Source organism: Magallana gigas, chromosome 7 (genome assembly GCF_963853765.1).
Source record: "Magallana gigas chromosome 7, xbMagGiga1.1, whole genome shotgun sequence".
NCBI lineage: Eukaryota > Metazoa > Mollusca > Bivalvia > Ostreida > Ostreidae > Magallana > Magallana gigas.
The window spans coordinates 31,833,237-31,855,020 of NC_088859.1; the positions used below are offsets into that span (position 1 = coordinate 31,833,237).

The following is a 21,784-nucleotide window of genomic DNA, read 5'->3' on the forward strand; positions in this document are numbered from 1 at the left end:
TACAGCAATAAAAAACTAACTTAAAAACATTTCTAAATTTTTGCCCCAGTAGGCACTTTAACTATGGGAGACCATAATGCCCTTGCTTTCAACCTACCCCTTTTTCTGACAAAGGTTTTCTTGTTAAATTTTTTTCCTTGTAAATATTTGTGCTCCTATCTCATCTCACTAGCCAAAGTAATAACTATCAGTAAAAATTTTTTATTTTTTGTATACAATTAAAACTGGATGCGTGAAAGCATTGCTCTACCATGAATGAATATATACAAGTCTGAAAAGATCAAGTTTTGTCTACATTTATTTGATCAGAAATATCTGAACCTGTACAAAACTAAACAAATTCAATAACTCATTAATAATGAAATCAAACTATTTAAATAAAAAAATATATATTTGATATCACAGATATAGCTTGGACAAAGCATATCACATAATAGAATATTATGCTCTAAAAGTGATCAGACATTTTGAGCATATGCAAATAATTCATGGACGGTTCATGTTTATAACAAGTTTTACCTGTAAAACAAAATACAGGGTATATACATATATTTAAAATTAACAGCTAACAAATAAAATTACAGTTTTGACATGTTCAGTGATTTTCAGCACAAATAAAACCTGATAGAGGTTTATAAAGTAACATACATGTATACATTTGCATCAACTTTATGTGACCTCATTGCTTCGAAATGCATCAAAATCCATCCAATTTTATGAAACAGCACTAAAACTTATCTTGTATATTACTCTCTTATTCATATATAGTTGTCCCATGTAGGAGGTTGTAAAACATGGAAAAGCATGTAGTGTCACTGGATAGATACATGTAGTTTTGTTCCACGTACAGAAGACTAATACAAATAGAATCTGTAATACAGTGTATAATCGAATCTCTATTTAGAACAGTCCTCTTCTATGTTGTTGTAGTTTTAAATACAAGGCGGTGAACTATATTGACCTTTGACCTTTTAATTCTTCATTGTTTCACAGACACTGTTCCTGTCTTAACCTTGACCTTTTTGGACACTGATTTACTGGTTTCTTCCTCTGCCTCTTCATCTAATGGGGTCATTTTGGAAAATCCCACAGATCCTTTCTGTCCAGTTGGACTTTCTTTTCCCTTCTTCTTAAGAGCACCTGTAATCATCATCATCATCATCATCATCATTATCATCATCATCAAATATCCCCCCAAAAATTGTAACAAGCATAGTAAATAAATAAATTATTGTTTACCTTTGATTGGAGTTTCTGGTTTCTGAGGTTCCTCTGCAAAACCAACTTTTCCTTGTTTTCTGAAATTTTAAAGTCATGAATAATAAGTTTTTGATCATGAGTGTGTGTAAACATATGGAGACGTTACAGCTGGGGTTTTTTCCTATGAATTCCGCAGCAGTGAGAACATTTGCGGTAGACACCTACTTTTTGTCGGTCTGAGTTTGTTCGGTCTTTGTCTCTTTTTTGGTGACAGTGGATGTTGACTGAACCGTCACTGCATTTGATTCTTTCTCTGCTGACTCACTGCCACGGACTGAACCTGTAAAAGTATGTGCATACTTTATCAAAAGATACACAAAAAAATCCCCAAATTCTCTGCTATACAAAACAAACCAAACAACTGAGCAAAGATCATGCTATAGCAAGGTAGACACAGTTATTAAATATAATTTTTTGTCTTGTCAATGTGAGATTTCAATGAAATCCTGCAGCAGTACAGCCTGTTTGTATTCTCAGAGAGGAACTGTTACTGGTACCTGTGTCAGACATCAGGGAACTGAATGTGCTCTCGTCTGTGTTATTAAGGATGTCCTCCCTGTGTAGGGCAGCCATATAACTGGAGTAGGACCAAGAGATTTTGTCCTTGGTGTCTCCCCCGTGGCCCCCCTCATCCTCATCCTCCTGACTGGGCGCGCGGTGCATCGCAAACGGGTCATGAAACTGGTCATCTTCATCCTCGTCCCCAAGGGGAGGTAACCCCTCCGCTGCTCTCCTCTCTGCCTCCTTTTGAAATGTAACAAAGTGTTCTTTTTTAATCACTGTACAATGCATTTGAACTGCTAACAGCTGATGAAACATTACTGTTGAAAGATATACAAAGCTTTAAAGTTGCTTTTTAAAAAAAAAGAACAAAATATCAATCAAAGTCCATGTGTATTATTTATAAGCAAAGTGACAATTCAAATGAAATGTATTTTAAATCAATAAATTTATCTACATAATTCATTGTTAAAGACGTGTATATAAAAGAAAGTTCATGCAGGGATACACATAATTTTGTTGTTGATAAATTATAAAAGTTAAGATACTCCTGTTGATGTTACTTTATAATTCCACACCACAGATTAATCCACACCTTACACAATGCAATGTAAACCCCAGATTATGTCACACATACCACATACACATCCCAATCGAATGTTTATGATCCAACACTGCATATCATAACAAATTCCTATGCCAGATAAAAAGTATATACCAGACCCAGAGAGTTGATGAGGCGTTGCGCGGCTCTACCCCCAGTGCGAGGGGAAAGGCCAGAGTGGATGCTACAGTGAGCTGTCATTTCACATTTAAAGTCATTTCTCTATCCATTTTAAAGCACTCAATCTTGAAATATACATGTATTTGTCCACAAATAAGGTCACTGGAGGGACAGAATTCTAGACAGTGCTTCCCATTGGAAGAAATCCCAAGTAAAATTTGAAAGAGAGGATATTTCAAGAATTTCAGAAACCCATCTTCTAGAACAGTTCAGATAATGGTTAAATGTTTTAAATCATTTTGTAAACTTCAGATTGTGGCATATTTCCAGGCCTAATCCAATAACAAAGATTACAAAGTCAGATAGTTTTATTATTTAGAACTTGACTGCAAGTGGACCATTGTGCAAGTTCATTCTATCATCTATCTGTACTGTTGGAATGTGTGGGAATACAAAGAATACAAGGCCACGTCTTTGAAGGGTGCACCTAAGATATGTTTTGTAATGCATTGACAACCTCTTTAAAAAATATTAGGCAAGCCCTATTGAAGATCCTGGAGCCCTCCTGTAGAAGTTGTAAACAATTAAACATAATAGCCAGGCTACTTCAAAAGATCCACATGTTTGAGTGCTACATTTGTATTTTGTAATTATGTAACATGCAGCTTCTCACACTTAAGATTTTGCCAGGTTTTACATGATTATTACAAAAAGCTTCATACAAATTTTTCAAAAGTTTCAGTTCCTTCTCAATATTCAAACCAAACATAATTAAAGCATATTGGAGATTACTGGTTATATTGATAAAGCTCATGTATTATGTACGTATATACTGAGTAGTACACCAGGGTAATTTATATTATCATGCATTTTTCACTTACATATTTACGACTAAATGGTGTGTACCATTTTTTGTCTCGATCATGAATAATTATCTGCTGAAAGAAAAAAATTATGGACTTTCTCTATATAAATAAGTGCTTTTGAGTTAACTTAAAATTTTTCCCGCTACTACCATTCAGCTACCAAAGTCTATGACAAGTGGTGGTTTTTTACGTCGTAAATGAAAATAGAAGTGCCATGTGCCCAATCAAGAAATCATAACTTGTAACCATTATAAACGTTCACTTACAAGTCGTGCCTTTGGTGAGATCTTCCAGATGCATGAATATAAAGTGCACACAATAAGTTTGGAATGGCATAAAAAACATTTTTTTTTATATATATATTCAAACAAGTGAGCATCAATTCAATTAAAATGTTTAAAAAGAATACAGACGAAGTCATTCATAAAAGTCACAAGTGAAGGGAACATTCTGTGCATCATGCTTTTTGGGGTGTTTTATTGGTTGTTATTTTTTTACCAGTTGGCTTTCTTTCTCCTACATAGTACATACATATAATCACAACAACATTTACACACATCTATCACAAAAAAAAAATCACCCAAGAGATAAAAAACAAAATTTCTGTCTGAATTTTATCAAAATCCTAGATTAAATAATTTATGGTCTATGCATCATTACATGTTGACAGATGACAACAACGAGATAATATCAATTCCAGAGCTCTCTTCGATGACCCTCACCTTTTGAGCTTTTTCCTCCAATTCTCTCTGCTTCTGCCTCTCCTTAATCTTTGCATGCTTTCTCCTTCTCTCTAACGTAGGCAAGACTTTCTCGTCAGCCATGTTACTCCTAAAGTTGATGAAATCGTTCCAGTGTTGGTACAGGTATCGGAACACAATCAGCTACAAGTCAACAAATTATCAAGTGTCAATTTGTCATTTTTTTTTTGGTTCATTATGAAAGCTGACATAAAGAAAGTTTTGTTATAATTTCATTTGTCAAAGATTGCCTAATTCCCAGACTAAACATTTTGAACTGTGAAACTTAGACTTTGCATGTAAAATAAGTACACAGTATCTGTTTTCAATACAGCACATTTATAAATTTTTACATATTACTTTCTGGATAAGATTTTCTTCGAATTCAAATTTAGCGTTTTACAGATATTGAACAAAAGATTCAGTATTTTACATTATTCAATAGCTTTAGAATAAAAAAATTACTTAATACCTTGGTCGTAAAACGGGTAGGGAGTCAAGAAGTGTGTAGATACTGTGCATACCAGTAGATTAGACATACATGTACTGCAACAATTTACCAAGGTATAAGGTCTTATGTTTAGGAAATACTTTTAAATTTATCATACCTGAGCTTCCCTGAATATATATGGACTCCTCTCATATTTGCGCTCTGCGATCTTTTCCGCCAGGTCTGCTGGGATGTCAATCTGAAGACTGGGAGGGATGGTGGACTCGATGAAACAACCGATGATGGAATTGACCTTGGCCAAGATCACTGAGTCATCACAGTGAACATGGTAGAGATCCTGTAAAGGAATAAACATAATGTATATCCTGTAGAACACACAGTAGAGATCCTATAAAGTGTATCATGTAGAAAATCTAATAACGGAAAAAAATTATATATATATTTCATAAAGAGAACACGATAGAGATGGAAAAAACATAGTGTATGTCATGTTAAGGACCATTGCGATTAAAAGTAGCATGTCGGATTAGCCGATTTTAATCAGATTAGTAGAGAACTTCGTAGAGATTATGCAGAGAAAAAATACATAGGAGAAATCCTGCAATGTACATGTATGTCATCTGATAATGTAACAGGTGACAATTACCGAATTACAGGTAAAAATTCAAGGAGCACTATCAAAGTGGGTACATGATAATAAGATGATCCAATTGTGTATGATGTATAGTAATGGTACAATGTGTAACAGGTTAATATTCGAGGGTCACTGTCAAAGACTGTGAATGTTAATAGGATTATCCTGTAGAGTGGGTATTAACCTTGAAGCGCTGGACCTCCAGCCAGAACAGAACATCATTCTCCAGCTTGTCTTCCTTGTTGGAAATATCTTTGACGGAAACATAGCGACGGAACTGTAGGGCTGTCACTGGATTGAGCAGACATTTTCTGAATATTATCACATCCTTCGCAGATGACTGCCACTTAGTGTCCAACAACTGAAACCAGTAAGGTGAATTAAAAATCCTGTTCCCTCAAAATAACTTGCAAGTATTAGGTAATTACATGCCAGAGCATAATCTCTTAACCAAAAAATTCAATAAATAAATAGTGATGATTTGTAGGAAACAAATTGAGAACAAGTAATTGATTACAAACCCTCATCACAGACTGCGATTTCTTCTTTTTCTGAACCAGAACATCATCCACCACATCATCCATTCCCGCCTTGGGCTTCTGTCGCTCGGCAAACTCTGGTGTTGCCAAGAAAAGTGGTAACCACTTTTTCTCCAGCCGGTCCCTGACATATTTCTGGGCCTCCAGGATGACGGGGTTGGGTGGGCGGTCCTCTAGAAGCTTCCCATATCCACCACCTGCTGCCATCACCTAAAAATTCAATATGACAGATCCTGAATGAAGATATTTGGTTAATCTTACAGCTTCATATATATAATCGTTGTTGAAAAATGATCAGTTTGACACAAAATATTATAAAAGTACTGGTACTCCAAAAAGCTAGTTCAGTATTAGAATTACTGAGAAATCATTGACATTCAGGAATTTTTTTTTAAGTTGGTTAACTTTTACCGTATTCAGGTTCATGCAGTAACACGATAGTTAGCGTAGCTGTGGAAGTATATAGTATGCATAAAATTAAGCTCACTTTATCTTGTCCCTCTTTCCCTGCAGGGCTATTAGGTCCAAAGAAATATTTCTTATTTAGATATTTGTTTTTGATTTCTTTGGCTTTCTCGTCTCTCTTCTTCTCATCAGTCTGTGGCATACGTCTGAAGTGTTCAATATCCATCCAGCACAATAAATCCATACTAGCATAATTTTCTGCCAAGAACAATTTGAAATTCTCTACTTCTATTCTATTGTGCACCAATTTTTCCAGTGTGAAATCTCGGAACTCCTCCGGAATCTTCTCTAGAAGTGTCTCATCGTATACAGGATCTTCATAGCCCTCCATGGGATCGTCAGGGGTCAGAACTCGCTGCAAGTAAATCACCGAATCACATTTACCTTCCCCATCCTTATTTCTAACAAACAACAATTCAAACAGAACCATGGCAGAGGGTAATCTCCACAATAATTCAACAAATTTAGGAACAGAAACTGGTTTTAATATTCTGCATCCATTTTGGTAGTGCATTATGTATATGTCTTGTGTAGCTTTAATGTTAAATCCATTCTTATAACTAAATCAATTATTGATCAATTATCTATAGAGGGCATTGATATCAGTGTCTTATCACAGATTTATTTACACATTTGGCAAGTCTCCTACAAGATCTTCACACTAAAAGATAGAATGGATCTTTGCTTTGACTAGAGTTGTTCCCCTTGTCATTAGACACATACCTGTTTGATAAGTCCCTTCCTCTGCAGATTCAGTACATATTTAGACCTAGTCTCCAAATGCTTCTTGACTTCTATTAGTTCAACCTGGAAGAAAGTTCAAGAGACAGGTATAAATAATAAGTTTCTCCAAGTTCAAAATACAATTAGTACAACATCATAAGACTCCATTTTATTACTTATTTCAATATAACTAATATTTTAGAAAAGTAAAAAATTAGGAATCATTTAATTTGAAAACTAAGCAGCAATCACCTTTCCATAAGTCTTCATGTCGACATTGATCATCTGAGTCCAGGCAACATAGAGGACAGTCAGTGAGTACTCCTCTGCCTCGTCAAACAGGTCCTCAAAGGGGGGCTGGAGGGCGCGGTAGATCCTACAACGGACCTCGTGGCTACAGCCGATGTTACGGTCACCGCCCACCACAATGTATCGAGAGTAAATCACCTGAAGATGGTTCATGGCTTCATCAATATTCAGTTAAAGGTGAAATAAGCGGTTGAGAAAAGACATGCAGTTAAAGTTAACAAATGATCAAAACTTTTATCTTCATTTTATACACTCTACAAGTAATGAAGATAAAAGATTAAGATAAGGTTCCACTTTTATATATACATAAACAGACAAATGATCAAAACTTTTATCTTCATGTCAAATATAAGTACTGGGTATTTTATGTTTACATAAATGAATGGGACCAAGTAAACTTATTGCTTCTTTCTTCAAAATGGCTAATAACAGTGTCAGTCCGTCAGTTCATATTCTTTGCAAATAGATATAATGTAACAGTAATTTTCTAAAAAAAAAAAATTGCTTTTGCTTTGCATTAATATCTTTTCATATTGTTTATAACTTTATACCTTGGCTTTCTTTTGGACAATGTAAGGATCGATGACTTCTGCATAGAAGAGAAGGTGGTATTCCTGGACATCTGTCCAGAAATTCAGGCAGTTGACCCACATCTAAATACACAAAAATGACAAACAGTAAGTCAAATACACAAAGGTTTTACCGTATGTTATTCTTTATGTGTTATAGATATATACCTTGTTTCCACTCCTGTCTATGTACTTTTGGAAGAACCCTCCTGCTTGTCTCTCGTGATACAGAGCCTTTAGCAGTGCATCCATCCTACTTCCTCCCGGGAATGTAGAACTGATTGAGCTTGCCATCGAGTCCCGATCTGAGCCTGCTGAGGAGGGTCGGGATCTCACTTCTGACTCAGGTATCTCCGACCCCAGGGGCGTCTTGGCCGAGGAGGAGGGTCTTGCTGAGGAAGCAGGTCTCACTGAGGAAGAGGGTCTTGCTGAGGATGGACGCACCGAGCCTCCAGAGGATGTTCGACTGAAAGGAAGCATTAACATACATGTATGCTCAAGAGTTTAAAATTTCCAACACCTATTGATACATAAAATTGTTACTTAGCCTAATTTGGTTAGGATAAGTACCCTGGTCATACATGTAGATTTCAATGAAAACCACCTTTATTTTTATCAAAACTGATATTGGTAGATAATAAGAGAAAACCGTAAAAGAAGCGGTACCTAGGAGCACTTTTGATGCGAGGTTTGGCTGACTTGTCCACAGAGAACTGAGAGGACAACATTCTCTTTCTTCTCTCCTCCTGTCTTGTCTTGTAGTTTGAGGAGTGAGGGCGCAGGGCAGAGGGAGCATAAACCCTCTTCATCCCCACAGGCGGGGAAGTCTCGGGTAAAACCGGGGGTCTGACTGCAGGGGGCTGCAAAATACAATGAGAAATTTGTTGGTCTTGAAAACAAAAAATCATCTTGAAATACTGGGCACTAAGATCCAAGATTGTAAAATATCTTTAAAAACAGTTTGTTATAAGATGGTTATACATGTATCAATAGAAAAAGATACACTCATTTTTAAAATGAAAGATGGTTCATTCTACTGTAGTTCTGTCTTTCACCAGAATATATGTTTCTTTACTACAACCACCTGTCCATCAGGATTGCCCCCAAGATTACCTGCAAGCTGACTGAGTGATGTATCCGGGGCATACATGACTTGGGGCGGAGGGGCAGTAGGGTGGCGGTGTGGGGGCTGGGGTTGACGCCGTTATCCTGAGCCTTCACCTGCTTCAGATTCTGGTAGAGGTAGTTCTCTTCTGGTTTCTTGTACTGGGCTTGTTTCAACAAAAATCTTGGGGCCCTGCAATATTTAATTAAAAAGGAAAATATTTCATCAAGAATTTATATCTTTTTTAATCTTGAAGCCCTGCAATAGATTTAGAAAATCCTGTTTGAATAGATATTTTCTTTTCCTTTTGCAAATGCTTGCATTGAACTTTTTATTGTTTTCGTTTTTTGTTTTATAGATGATACTACTCTTGATAAATTGATAAATGATTTTAATGAAGAAAGCAATGAAGAAAACAAACCAGTATAGAACCAGAGGTTCAGCTATCTTGTTCTGTATATCACTGAGTTTCTCCAGATTCCATGAGGATGGTTCAATGAGTCCTAGTTCTTGTTTCTGTTCAAAGGATAGTTCATACGGAGCACCTTGCTTATGATACTGCTCTCGTATATGGGAGAGGAACCTATGAATTAATCAGAACACCAATCAATTATCTGTGTTAATTTACTTCTATCAATGGAGAGCTCAATTTCCAATGAACTATTTAAAAAGACTATTTGCTCTCTGTCAGTCATTTACTGTGGATGTTTATACTGGTACTTCAATCAATTTTTAAAAATTGAAACTTTTGAAATATTCACGACCAAGTTTTCACATTTATACCCATTTTGAAAATCAATATTAAAACTACGATTTAATATAAACATCGGAATCATTTTCCATCAAGTTATCAACAAACTAATTACAAGTTTTCAGTTACAACTATCCCCTCTAATGGACTCGATCAGAAACTAGAATAGCACCTGTCACTTTTGTATGATAAATTTAAATGTTATGCTCCCTGATTATAATTATATGCCCTTTCATTTTATGTCTTCACTTTCAAATATCAATGAAGCCAGTCAAAAAGATTCCCTGTTGGCAAAGAAGGCCATGCTTAAAGTAAACATGCACTTAAGTTTTATGTATGGCCTTTTTAAAGTGTTCAAAGCTCGACCGTATTGTATAAACATTTAAAGGTCTGGGTTTTAATCCAGAAATGTTCAGTAAATTTGATGATCAGTAACTAAGGACGCTCATATCTTCAAAGTATACTTAAATTAGGTTAAAATATAAAGAAAATTGAGTAGGGGTGAGATTCATTAATGTCTCCATTCAGACGCTTCTGAGCTTAGTTCTGATATAGTGAAGAAAAATATGCATCAATTCAAGCAACTTTAAAATAAGTTAGAATTTTAAATATTATATATGGATATCATTACATGTAAATTTTGTCTAACTTTTGTATATGAGGTGAAAGAACACACTGAAATTTAAGGAGCTCAACAGTGAAATTTTAACTGCAAGTAAACTAAGAGTTTAAAATTAAAGCCTGAAAAAATGAAAAGGATTTATCCTGTATCTTTGTCATTAAAACACAACTCCACCCCTATCTGGCACCCCCTTCACTCTCCCATTAGAATTAGTTGACATTCCAAACTATTCCAACATAAACCTTGCCCTATAATCCCTTTTAACTGTTGGTATGCTAAAGACAGACTGTGAGACAAGTATTTGTGTCCTATTTTAGAATACCAACAAGTTGCAATGATAAATCACCTTTGTTTTAAAATCAATAGGTAACACTCTATTTAGCAAGGGGCAAAACTGGTCAAGGAGGCTTTTGAACAAGATCAATAATTAAAATCAACTTTGAACAGAACCAATTCACTTTATCAGACAAGTACTCCAGTTCAACTGCCCTAGGACCAGAGCTTTAACATGTAAAGTCCATACTTTCCTCTCTAAATAGAATTCTATGATGCCAATTAAACTCCATTACAGACAGAATTTGACACACTACAAATATTTGATCAATGCTCACCCCTTGCTAGCGGTTATAACTTGTCCCACCAATTCTACCACCCAACTTTAATGTCATTACTGATGGAAAACATGTACCAGTATCAATATCAAAAGTTGTACTTTAATGAACTATAGTATATCTTTCAGAAACATTAATTCTATGAACCAAAAAGGGAATAAAAATATACAACCAGTTAACTTACTGTTGCATTTGTATGTTTTTGACATGAGGGTCTATTTTCTCCTGTTTGTTCATCCACACCAGCCTGTCAATATCAATCCACAGCCTCCAGTTCTTCTCCCCGGCAGTGCCCTCTAAGAACCCTTTGAACTGCTCGATTCCCTTCCTGTTGTTCAAAGAGTAGGTCCTGTTCTTGTGCTTCCTGAAGAAGGTATCACCCTCCTCATAATCCTCTTCACTATCCAGCAGGGAATCATTATCACTCTCTTCTTCCTCCTTCTCCTTCTCTATATCTTCCTCTTCCTCCTCGTCTTCTTCTGCTACTACCTCTGGCTGTTCTTCTTCCTGTCTCTCGTCAAGGGTAATTCTGTCCAACATGTCTACTGTCAGATCTGTGTGCTGTGTTTCTGGAAGCCTTCGGACAACCTCTGGGTCTCTCATCACTTCCTTCTCATTCCTGTTGCTGAGTTGAGCAATGGATTTGGTCAGAACAGCCCTTACGACAGCTGCTCCCACGTCATCAATGTTTTTGAACACTATGCTTTGTTGGCTGTCTTCTGGCATGGAGGAAGATGGTGCTTCCTCTTGAGGTACACTTGGTTCTTCATCCAGGAAATCATCCTGCCTTTCTTTGGAAGAATTGGAATCTGTGTCCGTTGCTTCGAAACCTGATTCATCGTCAACTTCTATGGGATCAATTTTAGGGGTTGTATAAACAGTAGAACTAAAAGGTTTTGATTTTTTGTTAGAATAATCCTCCGTTACACTAAACACCGATTCTGAAGGTTTATGAATCATGGGTTTTCCATCCACAGCAAACAGCTTGCTTGAATACACATCATCCAAATTTTCCATAGAAGCTTTGGAATGATGACCACTATATACAGAACTTTTGACAGATGTCCCTATCCCACTCTCTGATCGGTGGTACCCCTCCAAAGCACTGTAGGCACTGACGGGTCTGGCACTGTTGGGTCGCCTCACAATCTCAGCACTCTTCGGTCGAGCGAGATTGGAGTAGGTGGTATCCGAGTTCTGGGTGATCTGAGCACTGGTGAACCAGGCGTCTGCTTCTGTAGTCGATGTCTCTCCCAGGCACACAAACATATCCTTCATCATCTGCTCCTTGGGGTCAATCTGAGGGACCTCTTCCACTGACTTCTTCCTCTTGATCTTAGTCTTTGGCTTGTAGTCCACAGACATGAGCACAAACTGGCCCTTGTCACCCTGAATTCGGGTCTGTGAGATAAGCTTGCCCAGTCTGTACTCCATGTAGTACTCACTCTCCAAGAAAGCTGGCAGTCTCTCCTCCTTAATCCAGTGTATTCCCTGTTCTTTATTGAGAGTCTGCAAAAAGAAAAAAACACAGTGATCAGCTTTGTAAAACAAATAATTTAAGGAAGGACATCCATTTTATGATTTAATCAAATTCTCATTGAATACTTTCAAATTCAGTTTTTTGCTAAACTATATATAATAATAAAGATTAGAAGAAATACAAGGCCGTAATGATTTGAATCTTCCAATAATTTACCATCATATAGTCTCCTTATTCAAATCAGTAAGAAGAATTTTAAAATGTTCAAACCAGATCAAACAAGATTTAGGGGGTGGTCACTTATAAACTGAAGTACCTCATGGCACAAATTTACAGAGTATCCTGTTCAAATTTTGACCAGATTCATAATATTTATAGCCAACACAGAATTACAGCATTAATATTTCCCAGTAAATAAACCACCGATTGATTAACAGCAATGTGTAAGACCCTCTGTAAATCAACCTTACCTTCTACAGTGAAGCCTACATAGGACAAAGGTTTCCCCCCAAAACAAACTTACAGTGACAGTGAAACTGGTGTTGATCTCCAGGTTTTCCGGTTCATCCGGTTCCTCAATGGGGATGAGGGGGATGTTGGAGAAGCTGTGTTGTTTGACGACATCGTAAATTTTAGGGGTCCTTCGCTGTGACCGGATGGCAGCTTTGATCTGTTTGGCTAGCTCTTTCTTGGCATCAGTGACCACCTCAAACCCTCCAGTGTCCTTGTTGAAGCACAGTGGGGCAGGGAAAGTCTGCAACAGAATCAAACCTGTGTTAAATTCAAGATCTAAGAAGCTACCTTGTTAAAATTAGCGTTTTCAATATGATATATATGTCTCTCTCTCTCTCTCTCTCTCTCTCCAACCTAGCAGCTAAAAAAGCTGCTACAATCTTGAACCCATCAAGATACCTCTGCTATATTTTTTATATTTTTTTCTGAGTGCTCAATACAACTTAAATACAGTAAAACATGCTTATAACGAAGTGCCAAGGATGGGCAATTTTGCTTCTCTTTAAGTGTAATTTGTTATATTCATCAACATGTTATAAAGTCATGGGGAGAGAAAATCATTCCGCTGTAAGCGTCAATTTATTATAAGCATGTTTGCCATAACCATGTTTTACTGTATCTAACATAGCAGCTAGGGAAACTGCTACAATCTTGAACCCATCCAGAGACTTCAGATATAGTACTGTATATCTCACAACATTTACTTGTACACTTACTCTGCTTAATCTAGTTTTCTAGGGTGTGGAGAAAAAGATGCATAAATTGTTTTCAACTTCATTGGCACTGTCTTTTAAAAATTGAATAAAAATCCAACTTCTATTTGGCTTGGACATGTATCTCTGCCAACTCTTAAGTTTGTTTGATGAAATAGATGATTTATAATGAAATAGCCAGCATCAAATTGAAATAAATTTCCTCCAAATCAAATCCAGGAGCCTTGAATCCTGACAACACTCAATCTTGCTCTTCATTACGCTTGGCCCCATTACAATTATTCCAATTAACTCACAAAAGGCCCCACTTGCATCAAAGTTCATGTTTTCTTGGCATTTCAGCTTCCATTGTTGTATGCAAACAGTTACTTTCAAAGCCCAATAACGGATAATTTTGCGAAAATTAAAAACCTGAAGCACAAAATCAATACTGTTCAATAGAATTCATTTAGAAATTTCGACAAAGGTGTCCCGTAAATTACTGCTACTAAATACATGGTTTGCTATCCACCCATTCACTCTATTGACCCGGCACTTCAGAAGAAGCAGAGCTGGGTATTTTTTTACAAACATAGCTGTCTTTCATGTGATGAATTAATTTTTGAGATTGTCTTTGATTTTTTGAATTATCTAAGGATTGGGGTTTAGAGTAATTGTACGCCATATGCCACCTTAAATAATTCTAGGGAGAAGTTTTCATAAGGGTTGGCATTTTGTTTAATGCTGCCTAATCCAAATAAATCCACTTAATGAAAGCAACCAGTGCATATAAAATGTTATTCTTTTGATCAGTAAAGATTAATTACTAATTAATAAAAGGTATTTATCATTGACGATTGGAAAGGGCTGGGAATACCGTTTTCAAAGAAGGAAATAATCATTTCAAATCTTCTTTAATTTGGAGGTAATTATTTTCATGATGGGAAGATACCGTCTGTACAAAAGTTCAACTTCTGTAAACCTTTTGGAGAATTTGCAATGCCTGCTATATAGGAAATAGACTGTGAATACAGTTTTGCCTGGAAGCCCAATCTCACGCTACATAGCAATGTTTAAGACAAAATTTGACCATTTCTGACAAAAAGAACTGTGCAGAGTCTTATTCTTTCTACGATATATTTTTTTGACTTGGCAAAATTTTCAGAGATTTTAAATAATATAATGAATCTAATAAATGTTCATTAGCTTATACATGTATTTGTAGGGAGGGACTATCTTCAATTTATTGTATAAAATACATATTTTTTTTCTTGTTCATCTTGAATAATTACTGTTCAAATTGATATGGGGTTACAAACCTGATGAAATAAGCTGAAAAACATTGCAGCTAGACTTTGCTTAAAGTCAAGAGTTTATGAAAGACATGCTTATAACGAAATTTTATTTAATGATTTTTATCAATCTTATGAATTACAATATTTAACATTTGAACAAAAACTGTATCATAATGAATGCTTTTGATAAAAGATGGTCAAAAAGGAATTGTCTCTTCCGATAACATTATGCATCATAGTTATTTTAAGAACCAGAGTATCTATGTTCTACTGTGTAATGGTACAAGGATATCACCCCATTTGAAATTTGTGTGGGTGTGAGTGTGTGAGCAGTTACAAAAAGTATGTATAATTTGTTGAAATAAAAAAAAAAGAATCTTCAACAAGAGGCCCAGGGGCCACATCGCTCACCTGAGCAAAAATTGCCTTAATTCTGATCAAATTAGCATTACAGTATCAAAATATCTTGACAACTGAGTACAGTAGATCTTGCTAAAAAAAATTGAAAATCTGCCAATTTTTATCAACCTCTTATTTTTTGGTAAATACCAAGCCCCTTTTGTTGTTATACCTGTAAGAAGATTTGTCTCTATTCCTATATACCCCCCCCCCCCCCCTCCCCCCATTTCATGGCCCCATTTTTCTCTAGGGAATCATGGTTTCATCAGACTTAAATCTGCATAACCTTTGCTTTCACACTAAGTACTGAGTTTTGAACCGAACACTTTCCCAGAATAGTTTTAAAGATTTTCTCTTCATATTCCTATGTAAAAATTCAAACCGCCATCACGGTCCCGCCCTACCACTAGGGACTGTGATTTTGCAAACTTGAATTTACACTACCCGAGGATGCCTCTACACAAGTTTAAACCCTTTCTGGCCAAAAATTCTTTAAAAAGAAGATTTTTAAAGATTTTCTCTATATATTCCTAAGTAAAAGTTCATCCCCCATTGTGGCCTCACCCTACCCCTGGACTATTATTTAAACAAACTTGAATCTATACGATCTGGGGATGCTTCCACTCAAATTTGGCCTTTCCTGGCCTAATAATTTTGAGAAGAAGACTTTTAAAGATTTTCTCTATCTATAAAAATTCATCCCCCATTGTGACCCCGCCCTACCCCCAGGGACCATGATTTGAACAAACTTGAATCTACACTTCCTAAGGACGGTTACATGCCAATTTGAGATTTCTTGGCCAAATATTTTTGAGAAGAAGATTTTTAAAAGATTTTCTCAATATATTCCTATGTAAAACTTGATCTCCCAATTGTGGCCCCACCCTACCCCCGGGGATCATGATTTGAACAAACTTGAATCTACACTACCTGAGGATGCTTTCATTTCAATTTGAACTTTTCTGGCCTAATAGTTTTTGAGAAGATTTTTAAAGATTTTCTCTATATATTCTTATGTAAAACATGATCCCCCTATTGTGGCCCCACCCTACCCCCGGGAACCATGATTTGAACAAACTTGAATCTACACTATCTGAGGATGCTTCCACTCAAATTTGAGCTTTCCTGGCCTAATAGTTTTTGAGAAGACTTTGGCTCAGGTGAGCTAAAAAAGGTTAAGTTTACAATACAATAAGTTGTTAAAGTTGGTTTCTGGAAGAAGAGACTTTGAACATTTTCTTAATAAATATTGAAATTTTTTTTAGTTTTTTAATCTTTAGTTTTTAAGATCTGTGTACAAACATAGAATTGTGAGCAAATCTCTGTATCTTGCTTATAATTCGAAGCTTAACACTCAAATATGGTTAGTAAATAGAAATTGTAAACAATTATATAAAACACAAGAAACATGCACTATAACAAATAAAGAACACAATTTATTTTTTCGAAATGAATATTATATATACATGTACATGTATATACCTACATATTTCCGACAGCAATATCAAACTCTATTTAAACTGAATAAACTCGAGAAAATGCCGAGCATCTCAACAAAACCTATTGCATTAATATACCATTACGCAAAATATAATGCCGAATTACCGATAGAATGAATTGTATTTCAGTACTTTTTTGATACATCAGATTTTGCTTAATTTGCGCAGGTAAACAGTTAACTGTTTGATTTACCGAAGTCTCTGTTTGATTTGATACGTAAAAATCACGAAATACAGACGATAGTTCCCAGGTTACAAAGCATAAATAATGAAAACGAAACGAAAATCAGAACAAGCTAACACCAACGTCATGTGTGAAAACTGTCAACGCATTGAAATATTTAGCCTCAATTTACTTCACAAAATCGGCACAAATACATTTTGCATGTTTCAAAACTCTCCCTTCATTCGCGAACTGTTGCACAACAAGCAAATTCATCATAGTCAGATCGACCCTTTTTCGTATAATGTCATGGCTGCTTTAAACAAAGAACCTCGTTTTAGATGTATGGAATACGAGTCTTGGTAAAATGGGTACGCAAACCTGGGCCGTGGCAAAATAAAAGCCGGGGCAGATCGGCAATCGTCAATTCCAAATACGCATTATTTTGCAGCAATATTTACAGCAAATACAAATATACTGGTCCATCAAATATCCTGAAATTTTAATGAGATTGGCAGATTAATAACTGCCAATCTTTTGTTTTGCCCAGGCCAAGTCTTGTCTACCCATTTTACCGAATGCCGAATCCGAAGCTATTAAACTGATTGAAACACGCCTTTCCTTTATTATTATTTTCGTAATAACTCAGATTTGAAACATAATTAGACCTTAATTTTTGCAATTTATATTTTCCTTCCCATAAGGATAATTTATGCTAAACAACGTTGAATTGGAATCAGTAGTTCTTGAGAAGAAGATTTTTTAAAATGCACCCCCCTTTTTTTACAGTTTCAAGGTTTTCTCCGCTTTGAATACAGATCTGACTTTTATTTCTGCAATTTATTTTCGCCCTCCCATAAGGATGCTTTGTGCCAAATTTGGTTGAAATTGGATAAGCGGTTTTAGAGAAGAAGTTCAAAATGTAAAAAGTTTACAGACGGACAGACGGACAGACGGACGGACAGACGGACGGACGGACGGACGACGGACAAAAAGTGATCAGAATAGCTCACTTGAGCTTTCAGCTCAGGTGAGCTAAAAACCCAGCACACTTTTAAATCCGACTTCTCCACTTCTGATTAAAATATTTTTGCTGGGAATGAAAAACATTTTAAACTTTCCAATGTAATCCAGAACAATGTGTAGATAAATATCTACTGTGAGCTAAGAGTTACACTGACACCTCATAAAATGCTTTGTTTAGCAGGCGAGTTAAATACTTAACTTGGCCATTAAAGGGTGTAAAGTTATTCATTAAAAGCCAAGGCTGACTGAGTCTTATTCCTCTTATATTGTCTGTGTATATACTTACAGGTAGTGACAGGTAAGCATTGAAGTAGTCTACAAACAAATCATCTGTGGCCAGAAAATCCTCCTGAAAAATAAAATGAAAAATTTAATTTTTCAAATTTCAACACATTGTGATTCTAAATACATGTACAATAAATGTGTATTACATGTACCAGGTATTCAAAAAAGAATTCATGAAACTGATAAAATGCATTGAACAAAATTTTTCTGAGACATCTGAGATTAGTATTGCCGGAACAGATACCATGGTAAAATGAGTTTATATCCTCTTTTTTACTTTGAGTGACTATAAGACTTTCTATACACAACTCATTTATCCCCCCCCCCCCCAAAAGCAATTTATAGTAAACGTGCATGATTTTATGTAAAAATAAGAGAAATTCAAAGAAGAGAACTATATTTGGTTGTAAGATAAGAAAAAAAAAAAGAATCCTCCACTTTCATCTGAAGTTTACTCTATAAAAATAGAGAGCAGTAAGTGACTTTTGAAGAGAGAATGACACATCGCAATCTCGGGCTATAAGGATCTAGACTTGGACTCAAGAACATTTTTTCAGCCCATCTGAGTAGAGATTTCCTAGGAAATCCCAAGAACATGTCACAAGAGTCAAAAAGAGGGATTTGGTCAGATTGCGCTAGCTACCTTTAGTCAAACACCGGGTGGTAGTAAATCTCCAGTGGGTTCTTAACTATACATATCTATGCAAATAAGGCTGACGATTTCAAACATTCGTCAAATGAAGTGGCTTGTGATCTCACACACTAATGTTAAATACATTTGGAGAGGTTGGAGGAATGTGCATGCATGTAAAGAGGGTTCGTGTTGGGACACCTTCTTACCATAAATTCAAATTTAAAGTGAATTTTCAATTTGCAATAAAATTTTCCATTAAGTTTACAGTTATTCTGAACTCATTTTTTTCAACTACAAAACAGAAACAGGATTCAAATTTTTACCTATTCTACTTTACATGTTTTAAATCTCAATTTCTAAAAATCTCAGATTGATAGAATATGTCTAATAAAATTGATTGCCTATTGCTGCAATCATATATCTCAGAGCTAGTTTCAAATATGCAAAAAAATGCAGTTTTCAAATTTCTTTTTCCAAGGAAGTAACAAAGAAAATAAGACTAAAAATGTAATGGTTTTAAATATGCTAGATACACAATATTTACACTGGTTCCTAGGTCTGACATAACAATTTCAGAGTGATTTAAAATCTTACTTACCAAAGTTTTAAAAACAACAGTAATGACTGCTTCCATTTCAACTAAGTCCATAGTTTACAGGAAAATGTCAAAATTGAAATTGTCACTCATCAACACACAAATCAATGGGCTTACTCTATCATATTTTATCACCGTTAAAAAAGCAAGGAGATCTTTAACAGGTACATGGTTGCCAATGCCCTGTGAAACCCAGATCCCAGTGTTGACAAATCGAATGGTCTTGGTACATTTAGTAAAAGTCCCATAATTCCCCACAAAAGCCTCGTTACTTCTGCCAATAAGTAATTGTAATAAATCCACCAGCCGAGTATCCCACCTTTAAATGGTGGGATTATCAAATGTAAACTATTTGGATTTTACTTTTAAAGTCTATTTGATTAAATCCATTTGAATAGGAAGAATATAAATTTCATAGGTCTCGATGTTGGCTTTTTTAACTTGTGCAATATGATTAGAAATTTAAAGCCGGCATCTGTTAGGCTGTCAGTGAGGTCAGTCATAATTAACATGTGGTTTACCTGCAAGATTTAAGAAACTTTGGCTAATGATCAATATTGCATGTTTGCTCTACCAATCTGCATTAGTTCAAGTACTTATCTGCAGTCCAAATTGTTTGGTAAAGTGTTTTGCCAATGCCAAGAGACAAAAGGGACTTCTAAATTATGCATGATATCTCCATAATTATTGGATGTTTTAAACAGTCTTATCAGTTAATTGAGTTACTGCACCATGTATCAATTCCATAAATATTGATGCAGTGACCCTAACAAATTCAATTTTTTTATTGCATGTTTAAGCTAGTATGTAACATATTACTACCTTAAGATTAAACAAAATTGAGAGTTATTTTAATGGGGTTTTTTTAATAGTACCAGAATATTTTTATATTTTCCTGCTAAAAATTCTATGCATCAAACAATTAACCAAAGGCCATCATGGTGCATATGAGAAGGCAAATCACTGGTAGATTCCGCAAACTTTATAGAAATACTCGTATAAAGCTGTATGTGTTGACAATAAAGATAACAGTGTCGTTTCATTCCATGAATCGCTTGTTAGCAGACAGAGCACTGGTTACGATAAAATTTGACTTTTGGTTATCTCCAGTATAAATCCCTTCGACAGAGGACCACTTTATTCATTGATTGGAAATATTACATCACCCAATGAATATCAAAGCCAGTTCAAAGCCTTTAAGACAAAACCAGACAAATCAAAGAATGGCTGCGATAAAAACTCAAAATCTTACACTAAAAAGTTGTTATCAATTTTACCGGTATATGAAAATAACAACAAAGAATAGCGGTAACTGTTTTTTGATTTTTGAACATTTCACAATTACAAATACAATGTACAAAGTTTAAGTTCATGTTCATTCATTTCATAATCTCAATTCATACAATTTAAGAAGCAAAAACATTACCTCCAAGCTAATATAGAACTACAGTACTTCTCCACACCATGAACTTATAATGGTCATCAAAAGGTCCACCGGATAATGAACAATGATTTATAAAACAGAATTTCAGAAGAAAGCTGAATATGGGGGAAATTCTAATGTACAACAATGGTATACATGTTGATGCTAATGTGATTTTGAAGTTTGTGGATGACACCTTGATGCCTCGATGTCTAGTGTGGATTGAGAGCTCAATGCGGTTCTGTGGGGTTTTTCTTTTTTCTTTTGGCTATCTTGGATATTTTTGCCTATCTCCACCAAACTTTAATTCATAAATTATATACATACAACCTTGTTCAAGCTCATCAAAATAACAGCTTCAATACAGAAAGGTTGCCATGCAAACTCGAATAAGCTGTGAAAAATTATGATAAAATGATGTATAGACATAAAATGTCATAGACAGTGAGACATTCTTTGAAGTCTAGTTTTCAGACACTGTTCACTAACTGTAGGAAAAATGATTTTGTAGTTTGTTGATGATTTCTAGTCAGCAGTCAATGTTATTATGGTAGTCTCAGAATGACGTGATATCTAGTCATCAGACAATGTTATTATGGTAGTCTCAGAATGATGTGATATCTAGTCAGCAGACAAAGTTATTATGGTAGTCTCAATCTAGTCATCAAACAATGTTATTATGGTAGTCTCAGAATGATGTGATATCTAGTCAGCAAACAATGTTATTATGGTAGTCTCAGATTGATGTGATATCTAGTCATCAAACAATGTTATTATAATGGTAGTCTCAGAATGATGTGATATCTAGTTAGCAGACAAAGTTATTATGGTAGTCTCAGAATGATGTGATATCTAGTCATCAAACAATGTTATTATGGTAGTCTCAGAATGATGTGATATCTAGTCAGCA

General features: G+C 35.4%; 1 protein-coding gene across 12 annotated transcripts in view; it reads right to left on the reverse strand.

Moving 5' to 3' along the window:
- Positions 1-280: 280 nt before the first annotated feature.
- Positions 281-21,784, reverse strand: part of LOC105318384 (regulator of G-protein signaling 22) — a 37,544-nt gene continuing 16,040 nt past the window's right edge. For 5 of the 12 annotated variants that reach the window (XM_066065409.1, XM_066065410.1, XM_066065408.1 and 2 more), the window contains 21 exons: positions 18,224-18,286; positions 12,874-13,104; positions 11,055-12,379; positions 9,308-9,469; positions 8,895-9,078; positions 8,448-8,641; positions 7,950-8,247; positions 7,764-7,865; positions 7,156-7,350; positions 6,904-6,987; positions 6,203-6,535; positions 5,698-5,925; positions 5,361-5,537; positions 4,700-4,879; positions 4,074-4,235; positions 3,618-3,638; positions 3,367-3,423; positions 1,758-2,004; positions 1,426-1,540; positions 1,240-1,298; positions 281-1,140 (listed from right to left, as the gene is read on the reverse strand). In XM_066065409.1, the coding sequence (XP_065921481.1) occupies positions 980-1,140; positions 1,240-1,298; positions 1,426-1,540; positions 1,758-2,004; positions 3,367-3,423; positions 3,618-3,638; positions 4,074-4,235; positions 4,700-4,879; positions 5,361-5,537; positions 5,698-5,925; positions 6,203-6,535; positions 6,904-6,987; positions 7,156-7,350; positions 7,764-7,865; positions 7,950-8,247; positions 8,448-8,641; positions 8,895-9,078; positions 9,308-9,469; positions 11,055-12,379; positions 12,874-13,104; positions 18,224-18,286 (4,578 nt within the window). In that variant the 3' untranslated portion in view covers positions 281-979. Of the gene's footprint in view, positions 1,141-1,239; positions 1,299-1,425; positions 1,541-1,757; positions 2,005-3,366; positions 3,424-3,617; positions 3,639-3,849; positions 3,868-4,073; positions 4,236-4,699; positions 4,880-5,360; positions 5,538-5,697; positions 5,926-6,202; positions 6,536-6,903; positions 6,988-7,155; positions 7,351-7,763; positions 7,866-7,949; positions 8,248-8,447; positions 8,642-8,894; positions 9,079-9,307; positions 9,470-11,054; positions 12,380-12,873; positions 13,105-18,223; positions 18,287-19,454; positions 19,781-21,784 lie in introns of those variants that run through there. The other 7 variants (XM_066065411.1, XM_066065400.1, XM_066065403.1 and 4 more) reach the window with 7 other exon arrangements.